This window comes from Oncorhynchus clarkii, chromosome 29, assembly GCF_045791955.1.
Source record: "Oncorhynchus clarkii lewisi isolate Uvic-CL-2024 chromosome 29, UVic_Ocla_1.0, whole genome shotgun sequence".
NCBI classification, from domain to species: domain Eukaryota; kingdom Metazoa; phylum Chordata; class Actinopteri; order Salmoniformes; family Salmonidae; genus Oncorhynchus; species Oncorhynchus clarkii.
Genome location: NC_092175.1, coordinates 13,034,998 through 13,058,181, shown reverse-complemented (window position 1 = coordinate 13,058,181; position 23,184 = coordinate 13,034,998). Strand labels below are relative to the sequence as shown.

Here is a 23,184-nt window from a genome sequence, read left to right as displayed (position 1 = left end):
CTCTCTAAGGTCTGCAGTGAGTGACATGGCGAGGAAAACTGCTGATGCACTACCCAATTTTGAAATTGCACCTTGTGCATTCCATCTATAATACTTTCAAGAGTAAGTTGAAAGCATGACCTGAGCTCCTTAACAAACAAAAATATATATATGTATTTGTTTGCGTTGTTCATGTCCCTCTAACTCTCCACACCCCAAACTGGTTAGCATAGCTCTAGTCCAACAAAAAATAATTGTTCTAAATATTAGCTAGCTGGCTATAATTTACAAGACCAGCAAACACGTTCCTCACACGCTAGGAACACATTTCCTCCAACACTATGATGAAAAGGCGCCTCGCTCCAAAAACACGTTTTCTGGAGGCGTGTGGTCCGAGTGCTGATGACGTCGCCCAATTTATGCACTTTCGGAAGCCTGATTGCGTCCAGACTGAGGAGAAATCCACACACAATGCATCCCTGACCACCTCCTGAGGTGCTCAGCCGGACCTGAACACAATCAGACCGCAATGCGACTTTTGTGCGTCTTGACCCGTCTTTTCAATACGATATTCATATTCTGATAGCAGAAGTCACATGCAAGTGTCAAGTGTAGACACGGCCTGTGGTGTAGACGGGTAGCTTACTAGCCTACATCTGAGGATTAAGCCTATGCTATATCTTTACTCCTCTGTGAAACTGAAACTCATCTTGCACACTTACCTACCCATCAGAATCATTCTTCTCATGTGACTGGATCTGGGTTTTCTGAGACCGTTCCCTTGTGGAAGTCTCTCATATCTCAGAAACACTGCACCGTGACTCCCTCTGGTGGCCAGAAACAGACATGCACCTACAGTACTGTATTGTGTAAAGTGATCGCCTGCTGTTATGACTGTGGCCTGTTTCCCAGGCCTCTCAAACACACAACCAATATTCGTCCTGCAGGGAGTTGTTAACTTGTATCTGTCGAAAAACTGAGTATACAAACATTAAGGACGACTTCCTAATATTGAGTTGCACCCCCCCCCCCCCCCCCCCCCCCACCCCATTTTGCCATCAGAACAGCCTTAGTTCTGCTGGCCTATGTTGACTCCAAAGCTTCATACAGTTGTCATGTTGGCTGGATATCCTTTGGGTGGTGGACCATTCTTGATACACAAGGGAAACTGTTGAGTGTGAAAAAGTTAGCAGCGTTGCAGTTCTTGACACAAACCGGTGCACCTGGCACCTACTACCATTCCCCGTTCAAAGGCACTTAAATATTTTGTCTTGCCCATACAACGTTTGAATGGCACACATGCACAATCCATGTCTCAAGGCTTAAAAATCCTTCTTTAACCTGTCTCCTCCTTCATCTATGATCCCTTATTGATGTCTCCAAGTGACATCAATAAGGGATCATAGGATTCACCTGGTTAGTCTATGTCAATGAAAGAGCAGGCGTCTTTAATGTTTTGTACAATCAATGTTTAAGTCAAAGATAAATAGATTTCAGTGAGGTTTGGTCAGTAACTTTGAGTGTGAGTGTTTTAGTTTGGAGTGGAGGGGTGCAGGCAGGTCTGTGTGAGTCAAAGGCGCTGCACGGTCAATCCGACGTCTGCATTGGCCGTGCAAGAATTTATGGCGATGTGGCCTCTGCAGAAGACCGGTCATTCCTACTTCTTGCACTTTGCGGAGCAGTGCAGAGCTGTTGTGAAGGAAGTTGTCAAGGAAGTGAGTTTGTGTTTATACAGGACCTCCCGCCCTCCACCTACCATCAACCAATCATGTCAATGCAGAGTTATATGGAGCCCTCCGCATTGTTACAAAATTTGAGAGAATCATGGCGATGCGGTACAGAGCTCAATTTGGCCGCTACGTGCCTTCGGTGGCTCCATCACACCATCCATACGGAGCCTCCGACCACATTTTTGGATCAAGCATAAATGAGCTTTTAGGAGGGGAGAATTGTCTTGGCCCAGAGAGTATTTACACACCTGGAGTGTGTTTGTTCTCTGTGGAGTCATGTCTTTTTCTGTGTGTCTTTGTGAGAGCCTTGAGTTATGGATTTGGGAACTGGGGCTATTTTATTATTGACCAACCATGGTAACCTGTCAAGAATAAATTCTATAAACCTTCGTTTGGTTGCGTTCCCGTGCATCTAGGCTAAGTTACACTAATATCTGTTAGTGAAGGTAGGTTCTGTCTTTGTGCCTGCTTGAGTACGTGCGTGCCGTGCGAATGCGTGCTTGCTCCCGCTCCCCCTGCCTGACCCTCTTCTCCTCCCGTGCTGACGTGACTGCAGTGGGAGGCTTAGTAAATGACACATGCATAATTCAGGCCTCCACTAAACCAACGTTTTAAGTTTTTACTTCTGTCACTTCCATGCAGGAGAAATGGGGGATGATGAGGGAGGAATGAAGGGGAGGGATGGGCAATTCTTTCCTTTCTGTGCTTCGATATGACACTAGATGGGAGACTGTGACGAGCAGCTCTCGCTACTAGATGAGCCACACTTAGTCAAAGCAAAGCCCAAGCAACACTCAACTTTGTGCCTGCAGTCAAACATATATGTTACGTGTGTGTGTGTGTTTTGTGGGAGTGGAGTTGTCTTATGCTTTGACTTGCATGTACAGTACTTGTAATCACTCAATTAAAACTCATTACAACTGGTAGAGGTTTTGAGGGCTTTTAATACCGTGTTGTACTATATTAGTTGAACTTATTCAGAAGAGACTGAGGATGAATCCCAAATAGCAGCCTGTTTCCTATGCAGTGGACTGCTTTTGACTAGGGGCCCATAGGGTCAAAAGTAGTGCACTATATAGGGAATCCATTTGGAACACATACTGAGTGATGTTTACTGATTCAGTAGGTAAAAATGACGAAGGTAATGACGTGATGTGTTTTGTCCCTCTAGGGCTACCATAGAAGAGGTCTATGCCAGGTCAATGACCAAACTTGCCAAGTCAGCTGGCAACTTCTCTCAGCTTGGGTAAGACACACACACACACACACACACACACACACACACACACACACACATTTTGTTCTTCTATCCTCGTGAGGACCTAAAATAGATTTCCATTCAAAATCCTATTTTCCCGAACCTGTAACCCAAACCCTAAACCTAACTCCTACACCTTACCTTAATTCTAACCCTAACCCCAAAGCTTGAAATAGTCTTTATCCTCACGGGGACGTGTGACATGTCCTCGCAAGGGACAATTTTCCTTGTTTTTACTATCCTGGTGGGGACTTTGGTGAAGAGCGATGAGTTTGTGTTCCCTATCAACCCTCCCTATTTAAAGATAAGACAAAGTCTTCCCTGAATGCACCACTGAACACACTCCAGTTAATAAAGTGTGTGTGCCTGCGTGCCCATGTGTGTCCTGCAGGACATTTGCCCCGGTGTGGGATGTGTTTAAGACGTCCACAGAGAAGCTGGCCAGCTGCCACCTGGAGCTAGTGAGGAAGCTACAGGAGCTTATCAAAGATGTGCAGAAGTATGTGGACGACCAGGCCAAGGTCCACAAAAAGGTATGGCATGGAGAACTGCACACAACAACACACTAATATTATGCCATTGATCAAATGCTTTTATCCAAAGCAACTTAGTCGTACGTGTATACATTTTGAATGTATGGTTGGCTCCGGGAATCGAACCCACTATCAAACGCCAAAGCAAACGCCAAAGCCATGCTCTACCAACTGAGCTACAGAGCACCACTGCTTTGTACCTTTAGGCATCAGCTAGTCTGTCCTTTTGTATGTCTGTGTGTTCGTACTGTTTGTCCATGTAGGCTGCTGCTGGGGACAAACCTATGTTCACCCTCAAGATCAATAAAGTTGATTCCTTTCAGTCACCACTATGGGGAAGAGTTTTAGTAGAGTGATTCTACAGATTCTGGAGAGAATGCGTGTGTTCTGTCTGGGATTCACTGTCCTGCCTGCAGTAGCCACACTGTGTAGCTGTTGAGCTTGATCAGTCTTCCCTCCCTGCTTGTGGATCTGACCCATCTTCCAGTTAACGTGTAATGTGTTTACCCGTTCTGAGTTCTATTGGCTTTATTGATTCTGTTATAGAAAATGGCCCATCCTGAATGATCTCACCCCTGATCAGCTTGCAGACATGATGTCACTACTCTAGAGGAGCCTCCTAAAGTAACCATGAGGTTCTGCTTGTGATTAATCATTTCATTTCTCTAGAGAGTAACAAAGCAGGGGCTCTGTTTGATCAGCCTTTTAGCCTGCCAAAGTCTGCTGATCAGTAGTAGCTAGGCTAGTTGTTGCTGTCGTGCCAGGGCTGTGCTTTGAAGCCTGCATTTTAGACGCCTCTCTCTCTCTCCCTGCTCGATTTAGACTCGGAGCGCACAGGAGGTTGGTAGCACCTTAATTGGGGAGGACGGGCTCGTGGTAATGGCTGGAGCGGACTAGGTGGAATGGTATCAAAGGCATCAAACGCATGGTTCGATGACATTCCATTCGCTCCGTTCCAGACATTATGATGAGCCGTCCTTCCCTCGGCAGCCTCCAATGTCGGAGCGTCGTCTCATGCATGAGTCAGGAGGTCCCAGTCGAAACGAACGAAAACAGGGACTGTGAATTAGCGGCGGAGATGTGTTTTGTGCTTTCAGCATGACAAAAATGTTGTCACACACACAGCGCCTATCTCTCTTCCTCTCTTGATGCGAATGTGGTTTTAACCAATCTCTTCTATTTTAATTAACTTTGTTGCCGTTAAGGCGGTTTAAAAAAATGGGCTTTTCAAACTATACTAACGTGATTGTTTTAATGGTTGTTGTCTCCCCCCCTGCCTTGTTCAGACGAAGGAGGAGGTGGCATCCACTAATGGTGCAGTACAGACCATCCAGACAACCGGGGTGGCCTTACAGAAGTCCAAGGAGAACTACAACGCCAAAACTGTGGATCAGGAGAGACTCCGCAAGGAGGGAGCCACACAGAGAGAAGTGGACAAGGTACACTAGACTTAAGTACACTAGACCAAACTACTATAAGAGAGAGCAATGTGGACAAGGTGGGAATGTGGGAAATCACAGGTAGACAACCGAAGACAATAAGTGTGCAGCTGTAGATTCCCAATACCTCCGATCACTAGCCCATTCTCTGTCTCCATTTCCATACCCAAGTCTGTCATTATCTACATACGTAATAGTAAAGCCAGAAGAACTGTTTACTGCCACAATCTGTTTCTGAATCACATACTGTGGTTGGTTGTTGTGAGTAGTAGTTTGGTGTCTCTGGTCTGGCGAGATCTGTTGCTCCATAGAGCACTGTGCGACTCTAATGCTGATGGTGACACATGAGAACAGATGGCCATTTTCCTGTTGTCTGTCTCTCTCTGTTCTCTGCAGGCGGGAGTGAAGGCCAAGAAAGCCACAGAAGCCTACAAGGGCCTTGTGGAGAAATACGCCACAGCCAAGTCCGAGTTTGAACAGAAGATGGCTGAAACTGCGCAGGTGTGGGTTTGTGTGATTTGGTAATTCTGTGCACTTTCTAGTACCACAGTAGAATGTGGTTGTGTGTTTTTGTGTGTGGTGTGTGTGTGTGTGTGTGTGTGTGTGTGTGTGTGTGTGTGTGTGTGTGTGTGTGTGTGTGTGTGTGTGTGTGTGTGTGTGTGTGTGTGTCCACCACTCAGTATTCCGTGCTGTGTGTGTTCTGCGTTCCATGCCTTTATCATCTCCAGCTTGTTTTTTCCTCCCTAACGGAATCATTGTGGAAAACTCTGATTGGAACCATCTGAACGGCTGATTAGATCAACTCTAAATTAAAATCAGATCAACAGAATTTGGCCCTCCATATCCTCCTGCACCGCAGCGAGACACACGGCCAAACTGGTTTGAGTTAGGGGAGCGTTTCTGTTTCCCCCCCAGAGAAAACAGCAGGACAGCTCTGCTTCCTTAGATCACAGTCGACAGCTCATCTCAAATTCAACACATGTGCACATGACTTATAAACACGGCGCGGGCGCACGTGTTCTGTGACGTCACTTGCGTGTATGTGTGTGTGTGTTTCGAGTTTGTGTCTCTTATCTGTCTCTCTCTGACTCTCTGTCTGAGTGTAGGCTGAAGTGAATACTGGGGTTTATGCCTGTGTGCTCGCCTGTGAATGTACTCTGTGTGTGGTGCGTTTTTGTGTACACACTAAATGTGGTAGTGTTTGCTCGAGCAATCATGGATGTTTGTGTGTGAAAGAATATGAGATTGCCTATATCCATGCTTGTGCACATTTTACGAGATTGTGAGCGTGTGTGTGTGTCTGCGATGTCTGTGTTTATGTGGTCAGGCACGCTCATCTTCCCCTCTTTATCCACCATGTGATTTAGGAGTTTATGATTCTTTATAGTCATTCTCCTCAGTTTACCCCAAACTCTCTCCAGCCAGCACTTGATGGGAGTAAACACCAGAGTTTAGAGCCCCCCCCCACACACACACACACAGACCGCTCCAAACCCAGAGATGAGCCCAGCTCCTTGTGGCTGGCCCACCCTGGATAATTGGCTGTGCTGCAGGGGGATCAGTGTTGGTGTCCCTTCGTTTCCAGACCACCCAAATAGAGACGAGAAGGAAGTGGCCAGGGCACAAAGAGGAAGTCTTTAGGGAAATGTATACATATGTTTTTATCAATCCAAGAGTAATCCTTCCACGCAGTGTTTTTCCTGCATTGGACACGGTGCACATGTTCTGTTGTACACACACATTGGGATAGACCGTGACAGAGCCCAAAGTCTTGCCTGACCAGGAGAAAGTATTTGTCTTATGTAGGTTATCTATAAGCTACGCACACCAAGGCACATTGAAGCTGTGGTGACCTAACGCCCTATTAAGACACTTTTATGTTGGTGTTTCCTTATATATATTTTTTTTAAACCTTTTATTTAAGCAGGGAGTCATGCTGAGGTTACGGTCTCTTTTGCAGATGAGCCCTGCATCAACACATCAATAGACCACCGTTACACTATTGGCTACGTAGCCTATCTATATACACATCAATTACACAATCAATTACACAATACATGAAAAGCAAACACGGAAAAAACGAAAAGCAAAACACAATCATATGAAACAAACACATTATTCAGTAAAAAGCCCTCTAACATCCGCCTGAATTGCCCTAGAGGCACCAACTCCACCAACATTTGGATATCATTCCACATGAGAGGCGCAACAAAAAAAACTAAAAGCAGATTTACCTAACTCGGTGGAGCTTGAATGGATCTCCAGGTTTTAGCCACCCCTGATTCCGGGTCTGGTAACTTATACGTCTGAAGGTTAACAATGTAGTAAGCTATGGCAGAAGTTTATGCAAGAGTACTTTATAGACATTGAGTGTGCAACGCATCAATATACTAGCCTTCAAAGAGGGCCAGTCTGCTTTCTGATAGGTTCAGTACACATCATTGCGTTTTCGATCACCCGTAATTTTTTTTAAATGTGTTATTTTTTAATTTGACCTTTTATTTTACTAGGCAAGTCAGTTAAGAACAAATTCTTATTTTCAATGACGGCCTAGGAACAGTGGGTTAACTGCCTGTTCAGGGGCAGAACGACAGATTTGTACCTTGTCAGCTCGGGGGTTTGAACTTGTAACCTTCCGGTTACTAGTCCAATGCTCTAACCACTAGTGCAATGCGCTATGATAAACTGTGTTAAATGGCTTCAATACAGTAGCAGCTGCATTCATATAGATGATATCGCCATAGTCAATAACCAGAATGAATGTTAAGTGAATTATTTGTTTTCTGCTATTTAAAGTAAGACAGGACCGTGTCCTAATATAATATTTATAAGCGGGGGCACGATTAATGAGGGCACCATCCAAAGTACGCACAAATCATCAAACATTTTTACGTGATTTGGAAAATAACATATACTTGGTTTTACCTACATTGAACTGAAATTGGTAGTTAAAGGCTTTCAGCAGTAATAAAGGCAATAAAGGCTGATTGAAGCTCTGACAGAGCCTGGTCAGCTGTGGGGGCATTATCATGCACTACATTGTCATTTGCATACAGATTAAAGTTTCTTACAGAAAAAACAGACTCTTTTTTTTTTATGTAAATAGTGAAATGAACCTGACCAAGAATCAATCCCTGTGGGACACCCTGATTTAACACCACCAGTAAATTCTGTTCTTTAAATACATTCCAGCTACACACAGCCAGGTCCAGGCCAATTGATGAAAGACTCTGAATAAGTAATGATTGGTCCACGGTGTCGAAGGCTTTAGACAGGTCAATAAAACGGGCCGCACAGTGTTTCTTCTTATGAAAGAATTAAGAACATTATTTAAAACCAAAGAAGTATCAGAAATTGTTATATGACCTGGTCTGGAACCTGACTGGTGTACAGTTGTGGCCAAAAGTTTTGAGAATCACACAAATATACATTTTCACAAAGTCTGCTGCCTCATTTTGTATGATGGCAATTTGCATATACTCCAGAATGTTATGAAGAGTGATCAGATGAATTGCAATTAATTGAAAAGTCCCTCTTTGCTATGCAAATGAACTGAATCCCCAAAAAACATTTCCACTGCATTTCAGCCCTGCCACAAAAGGACCAGCTGGCATCATGTCAGTGATTCTCTCGTTAACACGGGTGTGAGTGTTGACGAGGACAGGGCTGGAGATCACTCTGTCATGCTGATTGAGTTCGAATAACAGACTGGAAGCTTCAAAAGGAGGGTGGTGCTTGGAATCATTGTTCTTCCTCTGTTAACCATGGTTACCTGCAAGGAAACATGTGCCGTCATCATTGCTTTGCACAAAAAGGTTCACAGGCAAGGATATTGATGCCAGTAAGATTGCACCTAAATCAAAAATGTATTGGATCATCAAGAACTTCAAGGAGAGCGGTTCAAATGTTGTGAAGAAGGCTTCAGGGCGGGCAAGATAGTCCAGCAAGCACCAGGACCGTCTCCTAAATTTGATTTAGCTGCGGGATTGGTGCACAACCAGTACAGAGCTTGCTCATGAATGGCAGCAGGCAGGTGTGAGTGCATCTGAACGCACAGTGAGGTGAAGAATTTTGTAGGATGGCCTGGTGTCAAGAAGGGCAGCAAAGAAGCCACTTCTCTCCAGGAAAAACATCAGGGACAGACTGATATTCTGCAAAAGTTACAGGGATTGGACTGTTGGGGACTGGGGTAAAGTCATTTTCTCTGATGAATCCCCTTTACAATTGTTTAGGGCATCCGGAAAAAAGCTTGTCCAGAGAAGACAAGGTGAGCGCTACCATCAGTCCTGTGTCATGCCAACAGTAAAGCATCCTGAGACCATTCATGTTTGTGGTTGCTTCTCAGCCAAGGGCGTGGGCTCACTCACAATTTGGGCTCACTCACAACACATCCTCCGAGAGCAACTTCTCCCAACCATCCAGGAACAGTTTGGTGACGAACAATGCCTTTTCCAGCATGATGGAGCACCTTGCCATAAGGCAAAAGTGATGCAGTCTATCACAGTGCCATCCGTTTTGTCACCAAAGCCCCATATATTCCCCACCACTGCGACCTGTACGCTCTCGTTGGCTGGCCATCGCTTCATACTCGTCGCCAAACCCACTGGCTCTATGTCATCTACAAGTCTCTGCTAGATAAAGCCCCACCTTATCTCAGCTCACTGGTCACCATAGCAGCACCCACCCGTAGCACGCACTCCAGCAGGTATATCTCACTTGTCACCCCCAAAGCCAATTCCTCCTTTGGCCGCCTCTCCCTCCAGTTCTCTGCTGCCAATGACTGGAACGAACTGCAAAAATCACTGAGGCTGGAGACTCTTTTCAACCTCACTAGCTTTAAGCACCAGCAGTCAGAGCAGCTCACAGATCACTGCACCTGTACATAGCCCATCTGTAAACAGCCCATCCAACTACCTCATCCCCATAATGTATTTCTTTATTTTATTTATTTCTTTATCCTTCTCCTTTGCACCCCAGTATCTCTACTTGCACATTCATCTTCTGCACATCTACCATTCCAGTGTTTAATTGCTATATTGTAATTACTTCGCCACCATGGCCTATTTATTGCCTACCTCCCTTATCTTACCTCGTGCACTCACTGTATATAGACATATCTTTTTTTCTACCATATTATTGACTGTATATTTGTTTATTCCATGTGTAACTGTTGTTGTATGTGTCAAAATGCTGTGGTTTATCTTGGTCAGGTCGCAATTGTAAATGAGAACTTGTTCTCAACTAGCCTACCTGGTTAAATAAAGGTGTAATAAAATAAATACAAATTGTCAATAAAAGCCTTTGACACTTATGAAATGCTTGTAATTATACTTCAGTATTCCATAGTAACATCTGACAAAAATATCTAAAGACACTGAAGCAGCAAACTGTGGAAATTAATATTTGTGTCGTCCTCAAAACTTTTGGCCACGACTGTACATTTTAGTATACATTTTGTAGTTAAAACCAATCTAATGTTGAGTATTTACCAAGGATTCTATAATTTTTGCTCGGCAAGACAGTTTGGAAATGGGGCAAAATTTATTTAGGTCACGTGTCACCACTTTTCTGAACGGGGGGGTATATATATTTGCAGACCCAAGAGATGGTACCAGAAATAATTGTAAGGTTAAAGATTCTGCGGAGGAGCAGAAAGCTGAAGCAAGAGAGGATCATCCATCTTTCACAAGGCATCTAGCACGTCATAAGTAGAAAGTTGTTGAAATTAAAACAAAGATTCTCTAGAGGGGCAGGCAGTCAACTGGACCTGTAGCTTAAACGAAAATATTTTGGTATTTGTTTCATTAGTCCTATTATTGATATAGTCCCAAAATATTTCCTCTATTTTTCTTCCTATTTCTTCCTATTTCCTCTAGTTTAGTGACTCCTAACTGTAAGTAGATGATTTGCTGCATATTTACTCCTTTGTGTGTTCTTTCTGTGTTCCAGAAATTTCAGAACATCGAGGAGAGCCACATCGTTCACATGAAGGATATCATTCAGTCGTACGCACAATCTGTTGACGAGACACACGTTCAGATCGGAGAGGTGAGTCAACACACACACATACGTACATTCACACACACACACACACATTCCTGTGGGTGGGGTGGGGTTTGTGTCCTGTCCCCTTGCTCAGTGGGTTCACTGTGTGTCAGATGAATTAGTGTAGTCTTTGATCACTAATCGTTTAACTGAGAACCAGGAAGCCTTCCATTCAGTGGTTTATACCAACCAATTAAAAACTGATCAAAACTCCCTCTCGACCAATCTAAAACACCTTCAACATGCAACCAGAGGCACGGCATGCCAACTGTACTAGGCATCGCACTCTGATCTTAAGAAGTGTTTACAAAACTGTGTTTTGCTGTACATATAGTACTGAATCAGTGATAATTACAATGTTGATCATTCCAATTACAACATAATATCATTAAAAACATTTTATCTCAAATGTTTATCTTCTGTGATAGATATTCTTAAAGAAATTCTAGAGGTTTTACTACTTGACGGAATAGACAACTGAAAAGAAACTCCGCTCCACTGTGTGTACTGTGCAATGGCTGTTGCTGCTGCAGTCCCAGTAGTGTCCACAGGGGGAGCCACAGCCCCACTCTCTGCCCTAAAGCTCCTGTCTTACCATGCATTTGAACAGGAGAAGGACAATGTTGTTAGCTTGGCTAGGCTGGGCTGGGCTTAATTAAAATAGAGCCTAAAGGTGGGTGAGTGCTGTCCCAAACAGCTGGGAAATGACGCGCAGGCAGCCCAAGTAATTGTGATTCCGTGATGAATACCCTTTAAACCAGGTTGGAGGGGAGAGGGAGAGGTGGGATCGGAGCGAGGGAGGGAGAATGTGGCCACTCTAATCGTGCAAGATACTGCTTCATCAGTTAGACCACAGGCGCTCAAACTCGGCCCAGATATGCAAACACGCACGCACACGGTATACTTACTTGACCAGCACTATAGACAAACAAATACACACACTGTCAATATACTGTACACACGCACAGGGGTGTCTTGCTCCCATTATTTTAGAGGGGGCACAAAGTGTGTGAGGATGGAATCTGCAATCTAGAACCATAATATTTTATGCCATGTAAAACAAATCCATTTTTTTTGCATAAATTATCTTTACCTGTTAAATTGTCATTTCAATGAGTGTGTCATTCTGACTGTTGTAAAATCACACATCTCAATATACTGCATTAACATGCCTATGATATTACATCCAAATGACAACATAGTACATGGGATCATAACATACATGATCAATACAGGTACATATCATGGCATCATAATATCATGATAATTTGTAGATTCATTATCATAAGGTGCCTGATTTACTTGTGAACCAAGTATTTTTTCCCCGTATCTAAGCATACGCTGTTTGTATCCTGACTGGTGCTTTTTTTTTTTTTTTAAGAAACCTAATTTGCTTCTCTGCTAAAATCTGGGTAAAATATTGAAAGGAATGTGAGTCTTATTACATTTATAATAGCTTGCTTTTCTAAAGTGTAGCCACATTTCCAGCAGGCATGCCAGCTAAGAGAGCAGCTTGTCTAACTATGACCTGATTAATAGCCAGAAATGGCTTGGTAGGCAGTTGTGAGGTTGGGAGATTCCCATTCTAGCTGGCTAGCTGAAGCCAACTTCATAAGATTGCTAGGTGGCTGTTATTACAGAGAAACAACAAAACATTTTTTTTTATTTATTCATCAAGAAGGAATCAATAGGCTGCATAGCTTAATCATATTCATTGACAAACATACCTCCTGTGAGTCCTGCCCATCACCGGCAACTAAAATGGGGGGGGGGGGTACTTTTTGCCTGGTCCAGTGTGCCTCCTCAAAAATACAACTAAATAATGATGATAAAACATGGGCTTAAAAATGAAGTTTAGTAATCCTTGCAACGTTTTAAAACAGGGAAAATCGGATGTGCCCTTGTGCCCCATGTAGGCATGACGCCTCTGCACACGCAAAAGGACATTACACTGTACACACACATGGTCAAGTAAACACACTCTTAAACAATCCATATTTTCCAAACACATCAACACACTTAAATAATTAATACGGTCTAGTGACTCAAACACACACACACACATTAACTGGCCAGGTGACCACAATGTGTACCGACATGCACACAGCCCCAGTTTGGCTGTTTGGCACACTGGCTAGCCTGGCGTTAAGTGTAGTTTCATGTTAACCTGGGGCTGGGGTCTAAACAGTGGTGTGGCATTCTGCATGTCTCAGACATTTTCTAGTTATACTACCCCTCTCCTCTCTGGACATGAATAGAAACCACTAAAGACCACGGCATGGGAAAAGAGGAGGGAAGAGGGGAGGATGTAAAGAGACTGCATGGAAGTAAAGAGGGGATGTGAGGTCACACGGTACCATGTGGTTTAAGAGGAGAATGAGGTCCTCTGTAGCTCAGTTGGTAGAGAGAGCATGGAGCTTGCAAAGCCAAGATATTGGGTTCGATTCCTGGGAACACCCATATGTTGTTTTTTGGCATGTACTATTATTTATGTATTTATATATATATATATATATATTAGAATGTGGACAATTTAACTAAAAGTCATATGGTACTACTTCATTACTACTGCGTGTTTATTCTGGTTGATATTTTTACAACGATATGCCTCCTTGCTGTGCAGAGAGTCACAGGAGGGCAAGTGTGTGTGTGTGTGTGTGTGTGTAGTCTTTGTTTGTTGTGCGTGCAATGTTTGTATTTGTAAGCGAGCATTTGTGTGTGAGGGAAGTGCCCTTGAGTGCGAATGTGTGTTTTTTTTTTTGTGCATGTGTGAAAAATCACTACCGGTAGAGAGGGGTTTGAGGGGGGGTTGTGTGTGTGTGAGACGCAGGTGATGAGATTACAGTGCATTTCCTCACGGCAGCAGTGAGCAGCTGGGCTAGAGCACCTGACATATCGCGTGTGCTGGAGTGAGCATTCGACCTCGCCAAGGCCCCCCCCCCACCCCCCCCGTGAGGGTGCAGGGGGCTAATGCACTCCGCCTTGCCGGAGGGGCTCAGGAGGGGGGAGGGGGAGACGTGTATGTATGGTCATGATAGTGGATGGAGGTACTCTGTTGTGCTTACAGTATCACGCACATCTGAATCGTTTGGCAAGATGGCACAGTCAGTCAGTCCCTGTTCGTCATCTGTCTGGTCCTTTTACCCTTCCCCGATACAGTCTCACACAGATACACACACACACACACACACACACAACCACTGACATCCACACACAAACGGCGCACACACACTGACACACACGCCACTGACATCCTAAACAAATAAACAAACGCCATCCTTCCTGTGATAGCACCCAGAGGGCATCAGGAAACCGCTCTGTCAACAACAAACCTACCGACACAAAACCATACCAAAATGTATTATGTAAGCCAGTCTCCACAGGCCATTGAGACACATTGTACAGAGATTTGTATATGTTTTTTAAATAACAGAGCAAAGCAAACACTGGGTAGTACAGTGTTTTAGAGGGAGTATACAGTGAAAAGCACAGAGCCATATTGAATGTGTCACTCCTTCTGAGCATTCTAAAATCAGAGACACCCAGAGAGCAGTCCCCAAGGACACGAGCTGTCACTCAAAACACAAACCATCACACACCACACAGCAAATAAACACACATTCTCCCTCCTTTCTCTCCGTCTCACACATGACTATCACACACACACAGATACAGGCACACACACACAGATACAGGCACACCCACTCTCTGTCACACACCCACTGCCCCATTTTTTTCATTGCACAAGCACCTCCCAGTGTTACTACTACCACAGAGTGTGCCCTCAATGGACTCAATCAACACCCTTTCAAGTGTGTCGTATTCCAAGTGTCTGCCTCTCTGCCTTCATTTCTTCAAGTTATTTTTTTGTTTATTCATATAATGCTAACTGTATTGATGCCATACCGTGGTCAAATACATGTGAAAATGCTTGAGCTGAGCTTGATTTAGTTTGCCCTGTACAATGGAACCAATGGAATAGTCCCAAAAGTGCAAACTCCAAGATAAAGATTCCATGAGTCTTATCAGAAGCTAGCAGATTCATTACTTACCAACAACAGCTGCAAATTCCAATAAAACAACATTTTTGAAGTTCACTTTCCTTACTTTGTCTAACAACACTATGATGAATCTAACACTTAAGTTGTGTGGGTCAATGCAGCATTTATTTAGTTTCATGGCACAAACGTTTGTTAGCATTCTTACACTGGCTTTATCCAGAGGGAGCAGGCCTGTTCAGGGCGGTTGCCGAGCAACACGTGCCTTGGAGGGAGAAACGTTCTGCATAGGGCAACAAATTCCCATGATTTGTGCATCTGGTCGAACCGAACAGCTAGGTTGACAGCTAAAATTGCTTTGAAAAAACTATGATTTCAGCTAATAAGGAGAAGTATCTCACAAAATGGCATTCACTAACCATAAACTATTTATAAACTCAGCAAAAAAAAAACGTCCTCTCACTGTCAACTGCGTTTATTTTCTGCAGACTTAACATGTAAATATTTGTATGAACATAAGATTCAACAACTGAGACATAAACTGAACAAGTTCCACAGACATGTGACTAACAGAAATTGAATAATGTGTCCCTGATGTTACCCCACTCTTCCACCAAGGCACCTGCAAGTTCCCGGACATTTCGGGGGGAATGGCCTTAGCCCTCACCCTCCGATCCAACAGGTCCCAGACGTGCTCAATAGGATTGAGATCTGGGCTCTTCACTGGCCATGGCAGAACACTGACATTCCTGTCTTGCGGGAAATCACACACAGAACGAGCAGTATGGCTGGTGACATTGTCATGCTGGAGGATCATGTCAGGATGAGCCTGCAGGAAGGTTACCACATGAGGAAGGAGAATGTCTTCCCTGTAATGCACAGCGTTGAGATTGCCTGCAATGACAACAAGCTTAGTCCGATGATGCTGTGACACACCGCCCCAGACCATGACGGACCCTCCACCTCCAAATCGATCCCTCTCCGGAGTACAGGCCTCGATGTAATGCTCATTCCTAAACGCAAATCTGACCATCACCCCTGGTGGGACAGAACCACGACTCGTCAGTGAAGAGCACTTTTTGTCAGTCCTGTCTGGTCCAGTGATGGTGGGTTTGTGCCCATAGGCGACGTTGTTGCCTGTGATGTCTGGTGAGGACCTGCCTTACAACAGGCCTACAAGACCTCAGTCCAGCCTCTCTCAGCCTATTGCGGACAGTCTGAGCACTGATGGAGGGATTGTGCATTCCTGGTGTAACTCGGGCAGTTGTTGTTGCCATCTTGTACCTGTCCCGCAGGTGTGATGTTCGGATGTACCGATCCTGTGCAGGTGTTGTTACACGTGGGCTGCCACTGCGAGGATGATCAGCTGTCCGTCCTGTCTCCCTGTAGCGCTGTCTTAGGCGTCTCACAGTATGGACATTGCAATTTATTGCCCTGGCCACATCTGCGGTCCTCATGCCTCCTAAGGCACGTTCACGCAGATGACCCTGGGCATCTTGCTTTTGATGTTTTTCAGAGTCAGTAGAAAGTGTCCTAAGTTTTCATAACTGTGACCTTAATTGCCTACCGTCTGTAAGCTGTTAATGTCTTAACGACCGTTCCACAGGTGCATGTTCATTAATTGTTTATGGTTCATTGAACAAGCATGGGAAACGGTGTTTAAACCTTTTACAGTGAAGATCTGTGAAGGTATTTGGATTTTTGCAAATTATCTTTGAAAGACAGGGTCCTGAAAAAGGGCTGTTTTCTTTTTTTTGCTGAGTTTATATAATATACATTTTGGGGACAAAATTCTAACTTACTCAATCTGTAAACGAAAGGCACCTCTTGACCCCATGTGTTTGTTGCGTTGTCCCTCTGCAGGTCCATACAGAGTTTTTGGGGAACATGGAGAACACCTCTGTGGAGGGCTTGATACAGAAACTGGCTGAAAGTAAAGGAACGGGCAAAGAGAGACCAGGTAAGATGCCTTACACGCACATACACCTGCCATGATAGGAAAAACACGTATGCAGATGTATTACACACATGTTATTGTGTATGACTGGTGAAGCACTTCAGTGGTTAGGGGCAATTTTATATAATTTGTCTACTCCTTCAGTATGCCTGAATCTGACTGTGGATCAGTGGTTATTTAGGGGCAACTTCTATACTTACTCCTTCAATGTGGCTGAATCTGACCCTGTATCAGTGTCCGTTTATTAGAGGCCACTTCCTTGAAAGTAACTTTCTGTCTTTAAGATGGATAGGGGCCTATGATAGGGAGTTAGCCAATGAGAGAGCAGTAATGAGAGGTTGTAAAAGGCCATCTGACTCAATATATGTAATCTGCTGTAAAGGTAGGTAGGTGATATTCCACTTAGCATGTGACACCATGCAAGCTGGGACAGTGGTCGGAGCGTTTACACACATGATAGCTTGGATATATACTGTGTCGATGTGCATGGGTACGAGGTCATTGAGGTAGATATGTACATATAGGTGGGTGAAGTCACTAGGCAACAGGATAGATAATAACAGCAACATATATGATGAGCCAAAGGAGTGAATGCAGATAGTCCGGGTAGCTATTTGGTTAACTAATTAGCAGTCTTATGGCATGGGGCTAGAAACTGTTTAGGGTCCAGTGGATATTGACATCAATGTCGCTTGCCATGCGGTAGCAGAGAGAACAGTCTATAACTTGGTTGGCTGGAGTCTTTGACCATTTTCAGGGCCTTCCTTCCTTTTAGGGCCTTCCAATTTTTAGGGCGTACGCACTATGTGGGGCCTTGCGGTCGGATGCAGCCAAGCGGTTGCCGTACCAAGCGGTGATGCAGTCAGTCAATATTCTCTCAATGGTGCAGCTGTATAACTTTTTGAGGATCTGAAGGCCCATGCTAAATCTTTTCAGCCTCCTGAGGGGGAAGAGGCGTTTTCGTGCCTTCACGACTGTGTTGGTGTGTGTGGACCATGTTAATTCCTTAGTGATGTGGACACCGAGGAACTTGAAGCACTACAGCCCCAACGATATGGATGGGGGGCGTGCACGGCCCTCAGTTTCCTGAAGTCCACAATCAGCTCCTTTGTCTTGCTGACGTTGAGGGAGAGGTTGTTGTGGGCCTTCAAATTGACTGACCTCCTCCCTACAGGCTGTCTCATCATCGTTGGGGATAAGGCCTACCACCGTTGTGTTGTCAGCAAACTTAATGACGGTGTGTTACGTTTCCCAGCAAGAAAACCAAATACTGTTGCTCAAACAAAAGAGGGTACTAACAAACATTCACTGACAACTACCAAAACGACACAGGTGGGGTTTTAGAAGGGGTTATAAAATACACTCTTGGGGGTGTCCACTGAAAGTTGCATAGCAGCAACAACAACTGGGACCTAAAAACACCCACCATGAGCACCCACTAAATTAGTAAAAAACAAAAACAAAGCCTGTAACAGTGTTGGAGCCGTGGCCCGTCAGGAAGTCCAGAATCCAGTTGCAAAGGGAGGTGTTCAGTCCTAGGGTCCTGAGCTTAGTGATGAGCTTGGAGGGCACTATGGTGTTGAACGCTGTGCTGTAGTCAATGAACAGCATTCTCATATAAGTGTTTCTCTTGTCCAGGTGGGAGAGGGAAGTGTGGAGTGCAATAGAGATTGTGTCATCTGATCTGTTGGGGGGGTATGCAAATTGGAGTGGGTCTAGGGTATCTGGGATGATTGTATTGATGTGAGACATGACAGGCTTTCAAAGCATTTCACGGCTACAGATGCGAGTGCTACGGAGTGATAGTCATTTAGTCAGGTTACCTTGACGTTCTTAAGCACAAGGACTATGGTGGTCTGCTTGAAACATGTAGGTGTTACTCTGGTGGTCAGGGAGAGGTGGTCAGCGCATGCTCTGAGTGCACGTCCTGGTAATCCATCTGGCTCTGTGGCCTTGTAAACGTTAACCTGTTTACTCACATTGGCTGCAGAGAGCAAGAGCACAGTAGTCTGGAACAGCTGGTGCTCTCATGCATGGTTCAGTGTTGCTTGCCTCAAAGCAAGCATGTAAGGCATTTAGCGCGTCTGGTAGGCTTGTGTCACTGGGAAGCTTGCGGCTGCGTTTCCCTTTGTAATCCGTGATAGTCTGCAAGCCCTGCCACATTTGACGAGCATCAGAGCCGGATTCGATTTTAGTCCTGTATTGACGCTTTGCCTGTTTGGCTCGTCTGAGGTCGTAGCTGGATTTCTTATAAGCGTCCGGATCAGTGTCCCACTCCTTGAAAGCGGTAGCTCTAGCCTTTAGCTCAGTGTCGATGTTGCCAGTAATTCATGGCTTCTGGTTGGGATATGTCCGTACGGTCACTATGGGGACATCGTCGTCGATACACTTATTAATGATGCCGGTGACTGATGTGGTAAAACTCCTCAATGTTTTCGGATGTATCCTGGAACATATTCCAGTCTGTGCTAGCGAAGCGGTCCAGTAACTTAGCATCCACTTCATCAGACCACTTCGGTATTGAGCGCATCACTGGTACTTTTCTGTTTTGCTTGTAAAGAAGAATCCAAAGGATGAGTTATTTGCAAAAGGGAGGGCGAGGGTGAGCTTTATGCATTTCTGTGTGTGGAGTAAAGGTGATCAAGAGTTTTGTTGCACAGGTGACATGCTAGTAAAAATGAGAACTGGGTCCTGTTTCCCTGCATTAAAGTCACTGGCCACATGAAGCGCCACCTCTTGTTTGCGTACAGCCCTATAACGCTTGTTGTGTGCAGTATTAGTGCCACCATCGGTTTGTGGTGGTAAATAGACAGTTACGAAAATAAAATAGTATGGTCTGCATCTTATCATGAAGTATTCTAACCTGTGCGATCAAAGACTCTAGACTCCCTTAATATTAGAGATCGCACAACAGCTGTTGTTAAGAGCACGCCCCCCCCCCCTCTTTCTTACCTGAGGCAGCCGTCCGGTCTAGATGATTTATGGAAAAGGAACAGCGAGATGTATATTATCCATGTCCTTCATCCGAGAAACATAGAATATTACAGTACTTCAGGTCCTGTTGATAGGATAGTCTCGAGCGGAGCTCTTCCAGTTTGTTCTTTAGTGATTGTAAATTTGCCAATAGAATGAAGGGTGGAGGCGGTTTATTTGTTCGCCAACATAGTCTTGTCAGGATGCCGGCTCGTTTGCCTCTGGCGCCATTGCTTTCTCTTTCGAGTGCCGGGGATTAGTGCCTGGTCCGGAGAAAGCAGAACATCCAGAGCTGCTGACTCATTGAAGTAGAAATTGTCATCCAAATCGAGGTTAGTGATCACTGTTCTGCGGTTCAGAAGCTATTTTCGGTCATCGGAAATGATGACGGAGATATAGACACACACACAAACACACACACACACACACACACACATTGCTGTGTTGAGGCTGAAGACTGAACTAAGCAGCCGGAACCAAGCTCTTCTGGAGGTCAGGAGCTCAACATTGGCTCTTGTGTAAACTACGACATGCTACAGTAATCAAGGGAAATCTCTCCAAATGGGATAACTCCTTCTCCCTCTCTCTTGCTCGGTTGGTCTTGCACTCTCTCACACTCTCGTCTGTGTAAAACCTTGCGTGTCAGGAGTTTATTAGCTCCTAATCTTAAAGCCAATCATGGTAGGCCTAAAGAAAGTGGGTTGATTATCACATACAGTGCCTTCGGGAAGTATTCAGACCCCACAACTTTTTCCACATTTTGTTACGTTACAGCCTTATTCTAAAATTGATTAAATAGATACAAATCCTTAGCAATCTACACACAATACCCCATAATGACAAAGCGAAAACAGGATTTTAGACATTTTTGCCTCTGGCAAAATGAGGCATTAAAGTACTTACATATGTATTCAGACCCTTTGCTATGAGACTTGAAATTGACCTCAGGTGCATCCTGTTTCCAGTGATCATCGTTGAGATGTTTCTACAACTTGATTGGAGTCCACCTGTGATAAATTCGATTGATTGGACATTTGGAAAGGCACACACCTGTCTATATAAGGTCAGAGCAAAAAACAAGCCACGAGGTCGAAGGAATTGACCGTAGAGCTCCGAGACAGGATTGTGTCGAGGCACCGATCTGGGGAATGGTACCAAAACATTTCTGCAGCATTGAAGGTCCCAAGTGGCCTCCGTCATTATTACATGGAAGAAGTTTGGAACGACCCAGATAGAACATCTCTATAGAGACCTTAAAATAGCTGTGCAGCAACGCTCACCATCCAACCTGACAGAGCTTGAGAAGATCTGCAGAGAAGAATGGGAGAAACTCCCCAAATAAAGGTGTGCCAAGCTTGTAGCGTCATACCCAAGAAGACTCGAGCCTGTAATCGCTGCCAAAGGTGCTTCAACAAAGTACTGAGTAAAAGGGTCTGAATACTTATTTAAATGTGATATTTCAGTTTTTATTTTTAATAAATTAGCAAACATTTCTGAATCTGTTTTTGCTTTGTCATTATGGGGTATTGTATGTGTATATTGATGAGGAGGAAAACTAATTAATCAATTTTAGAATAAGGCTGTAACCTAACAAAATTTGGAAAAAGTCAAGTTTCCTGAATACTTTCCCCAAGGCACTGTAAATATGGCAAAGATAATGGGGCATTATTCACATCTTTTCCTTACACACCCTTCTCTCATCTCCATATTCATGAATAGCTTATGCCATCCTTTTGACTCCTGGTGAAGGAGTTATCTATGGTTACAGCCGATGTTGTGTTATGCATTGTGGCTTTCCCAGGGGCTTGCGCCACATCCTATCAAGTAGCCGACACAATGTGCCCAACTTGGGGTGTGTTTGTGTGTATACAAATGGTGACCCTTGACCTCTGTGTCCAGACGTGGCGTCCGGACTGCAGCGGCCTTCATTTTGTTTTGACAGCAGAATTAATTGAGGGCTGAAAACAGTTGTAAAATTCCTCCCCTCATCAAGCTGTTCATTAGAGATCGCACCGTGGCCTAGGCCGTGTCAGAAAAATAACCTGCCTGTCCCTTGATGAAATAGCTGAACGGATGGCCGGTCCAGTGCCTTTTAGAGAGAGGGAGCTTGAATAAACTTTCTACTGCGGAAACAATCCTAAAGTGACACGCTGCGAGGGTGGGTGGGGGGGTTCGCAGTGTTCACCGATATCCAGCTGAGCTGTCAACTGGCTGCTAGCCAGACACGCAACCCCTCCGCCCCTCTCCCTCTCTCCCCGCTCCGCTCCGAGCACCATATGAAGCGCAATTTAAAAAACCATTCTCCGCTCATGTGTGACTCGACTGCATGCTTCTCTCAAAGAGAGAAATAGAAAAGAAACCTCTTCCTCTATATAAACAAAGTCGTCTGTCTGTTTATGAAATGTTTAAACGGTTCCCAATGCCGCCTGTGCAGATTTAGGTAAGATTAGCGTGTCTAGTTTGTAGGTTTTTTGCTGTAGTCCATGTATGCGTAAATATTGTCAGATGCAATTTTAGGATGCTGTCAGCGAAAGGTTCCTGCATTGTTCTTGCTTTATTTCAGGCAATAGCCGTTTTGGTCAGTCATGCAATGTGGAGTAGCCTAAGTATATGCTTTAGAAATGTTCTTTCAAATATGTTTATTATTCTCTTAGAATTGGTTACTATGGGGTGTTTGGCAATGGCAGCAACTGTTTAATACTTTTGGAGATTATGGTAAATGTAAGTGTTCCCTCTTGGCTAAGTAAATATACCTGCTTCATGTCAGCACTGTGTGGATTAGGCATTGAGCAAGGGTCTCTCTCTCTCTTCTCTCTTTTCTCTCCTCTCCTCTCCTCTCTCTCGTGAACTAGTTCCTGGATGAGCGTAGCGTTTGTTTTGATTGGAACGGAGCGCACACACAAACAGCAGTCACGTCAGTGTGTGTTAGCCGGCGGTGAAGAGCTAACGGTAGACGGTCTGATATTGCACAGTAGAGTAGATCGGTCATTGGTGAACTCTATCCACTTCACTTGGCGTGATGCGTGCCTCTCGTGACTCGCCGCTTCCATGCGCTTCTCCAAGCTCTGCGCGCCCTGAACAATGCGTCAATTCTGCCCGCGACTGACGTTCTCTGGGGAAGGCTGCATTGAACCGCTGTTGCCGTATATGTTTGACTAAAATATCATTAGCTTTGTTTTTTCAGGTCAAGGCATTTTGGTGCCATGGAAATAAAATCATGCCCAAGGCTGGTCTCCTCCCCTCTCTTCTTTCTCTTTCCATGGTCTGGTATA

General features: G+C 44.5%; 1 protein-coding gene across 10 annotated transcripts in view; it reads left to right on the top strand.

Moving 5' to 3' along the window:
* The window catches only part of LOC139388722 (FCH and mu domain containing endocytic adaptor 2), a 96,293-nt gene that overhangs the window by 27,498 nt on the left and 45,611 nt on the right, over positions 1–23,184 (top strand). For all 10 annotated transcript variants that reach the window (XM_071135587.1, XM_071135589.1, XM_071135582.1 and 7 more), the window contains exons 3-8: positions 2,881–2,955; positions 3,359–3,500; positions 4,787–4,939; positions 5,336–5,440; positions 10,889–10,987; positions 16,846–16,942. In XM_071135587.1, the coding sequence (XP_070991688.1) occupies positions 2,881–2,955; positions 3,359–3,500; positions 4,787–4,939; positions 5,336–5,440; positions 10,889–10,987; positions 16,846–16,942 (671 nt within the window). The remainder of the gene's footprint in view (positions 1–2,880; positions 2,956–3,358; positions 3,501–4,786; positions 4,940–5,335; positions 5,441–10,888; positions 10,988–16,845; positions 16,943–23,184) is intronic.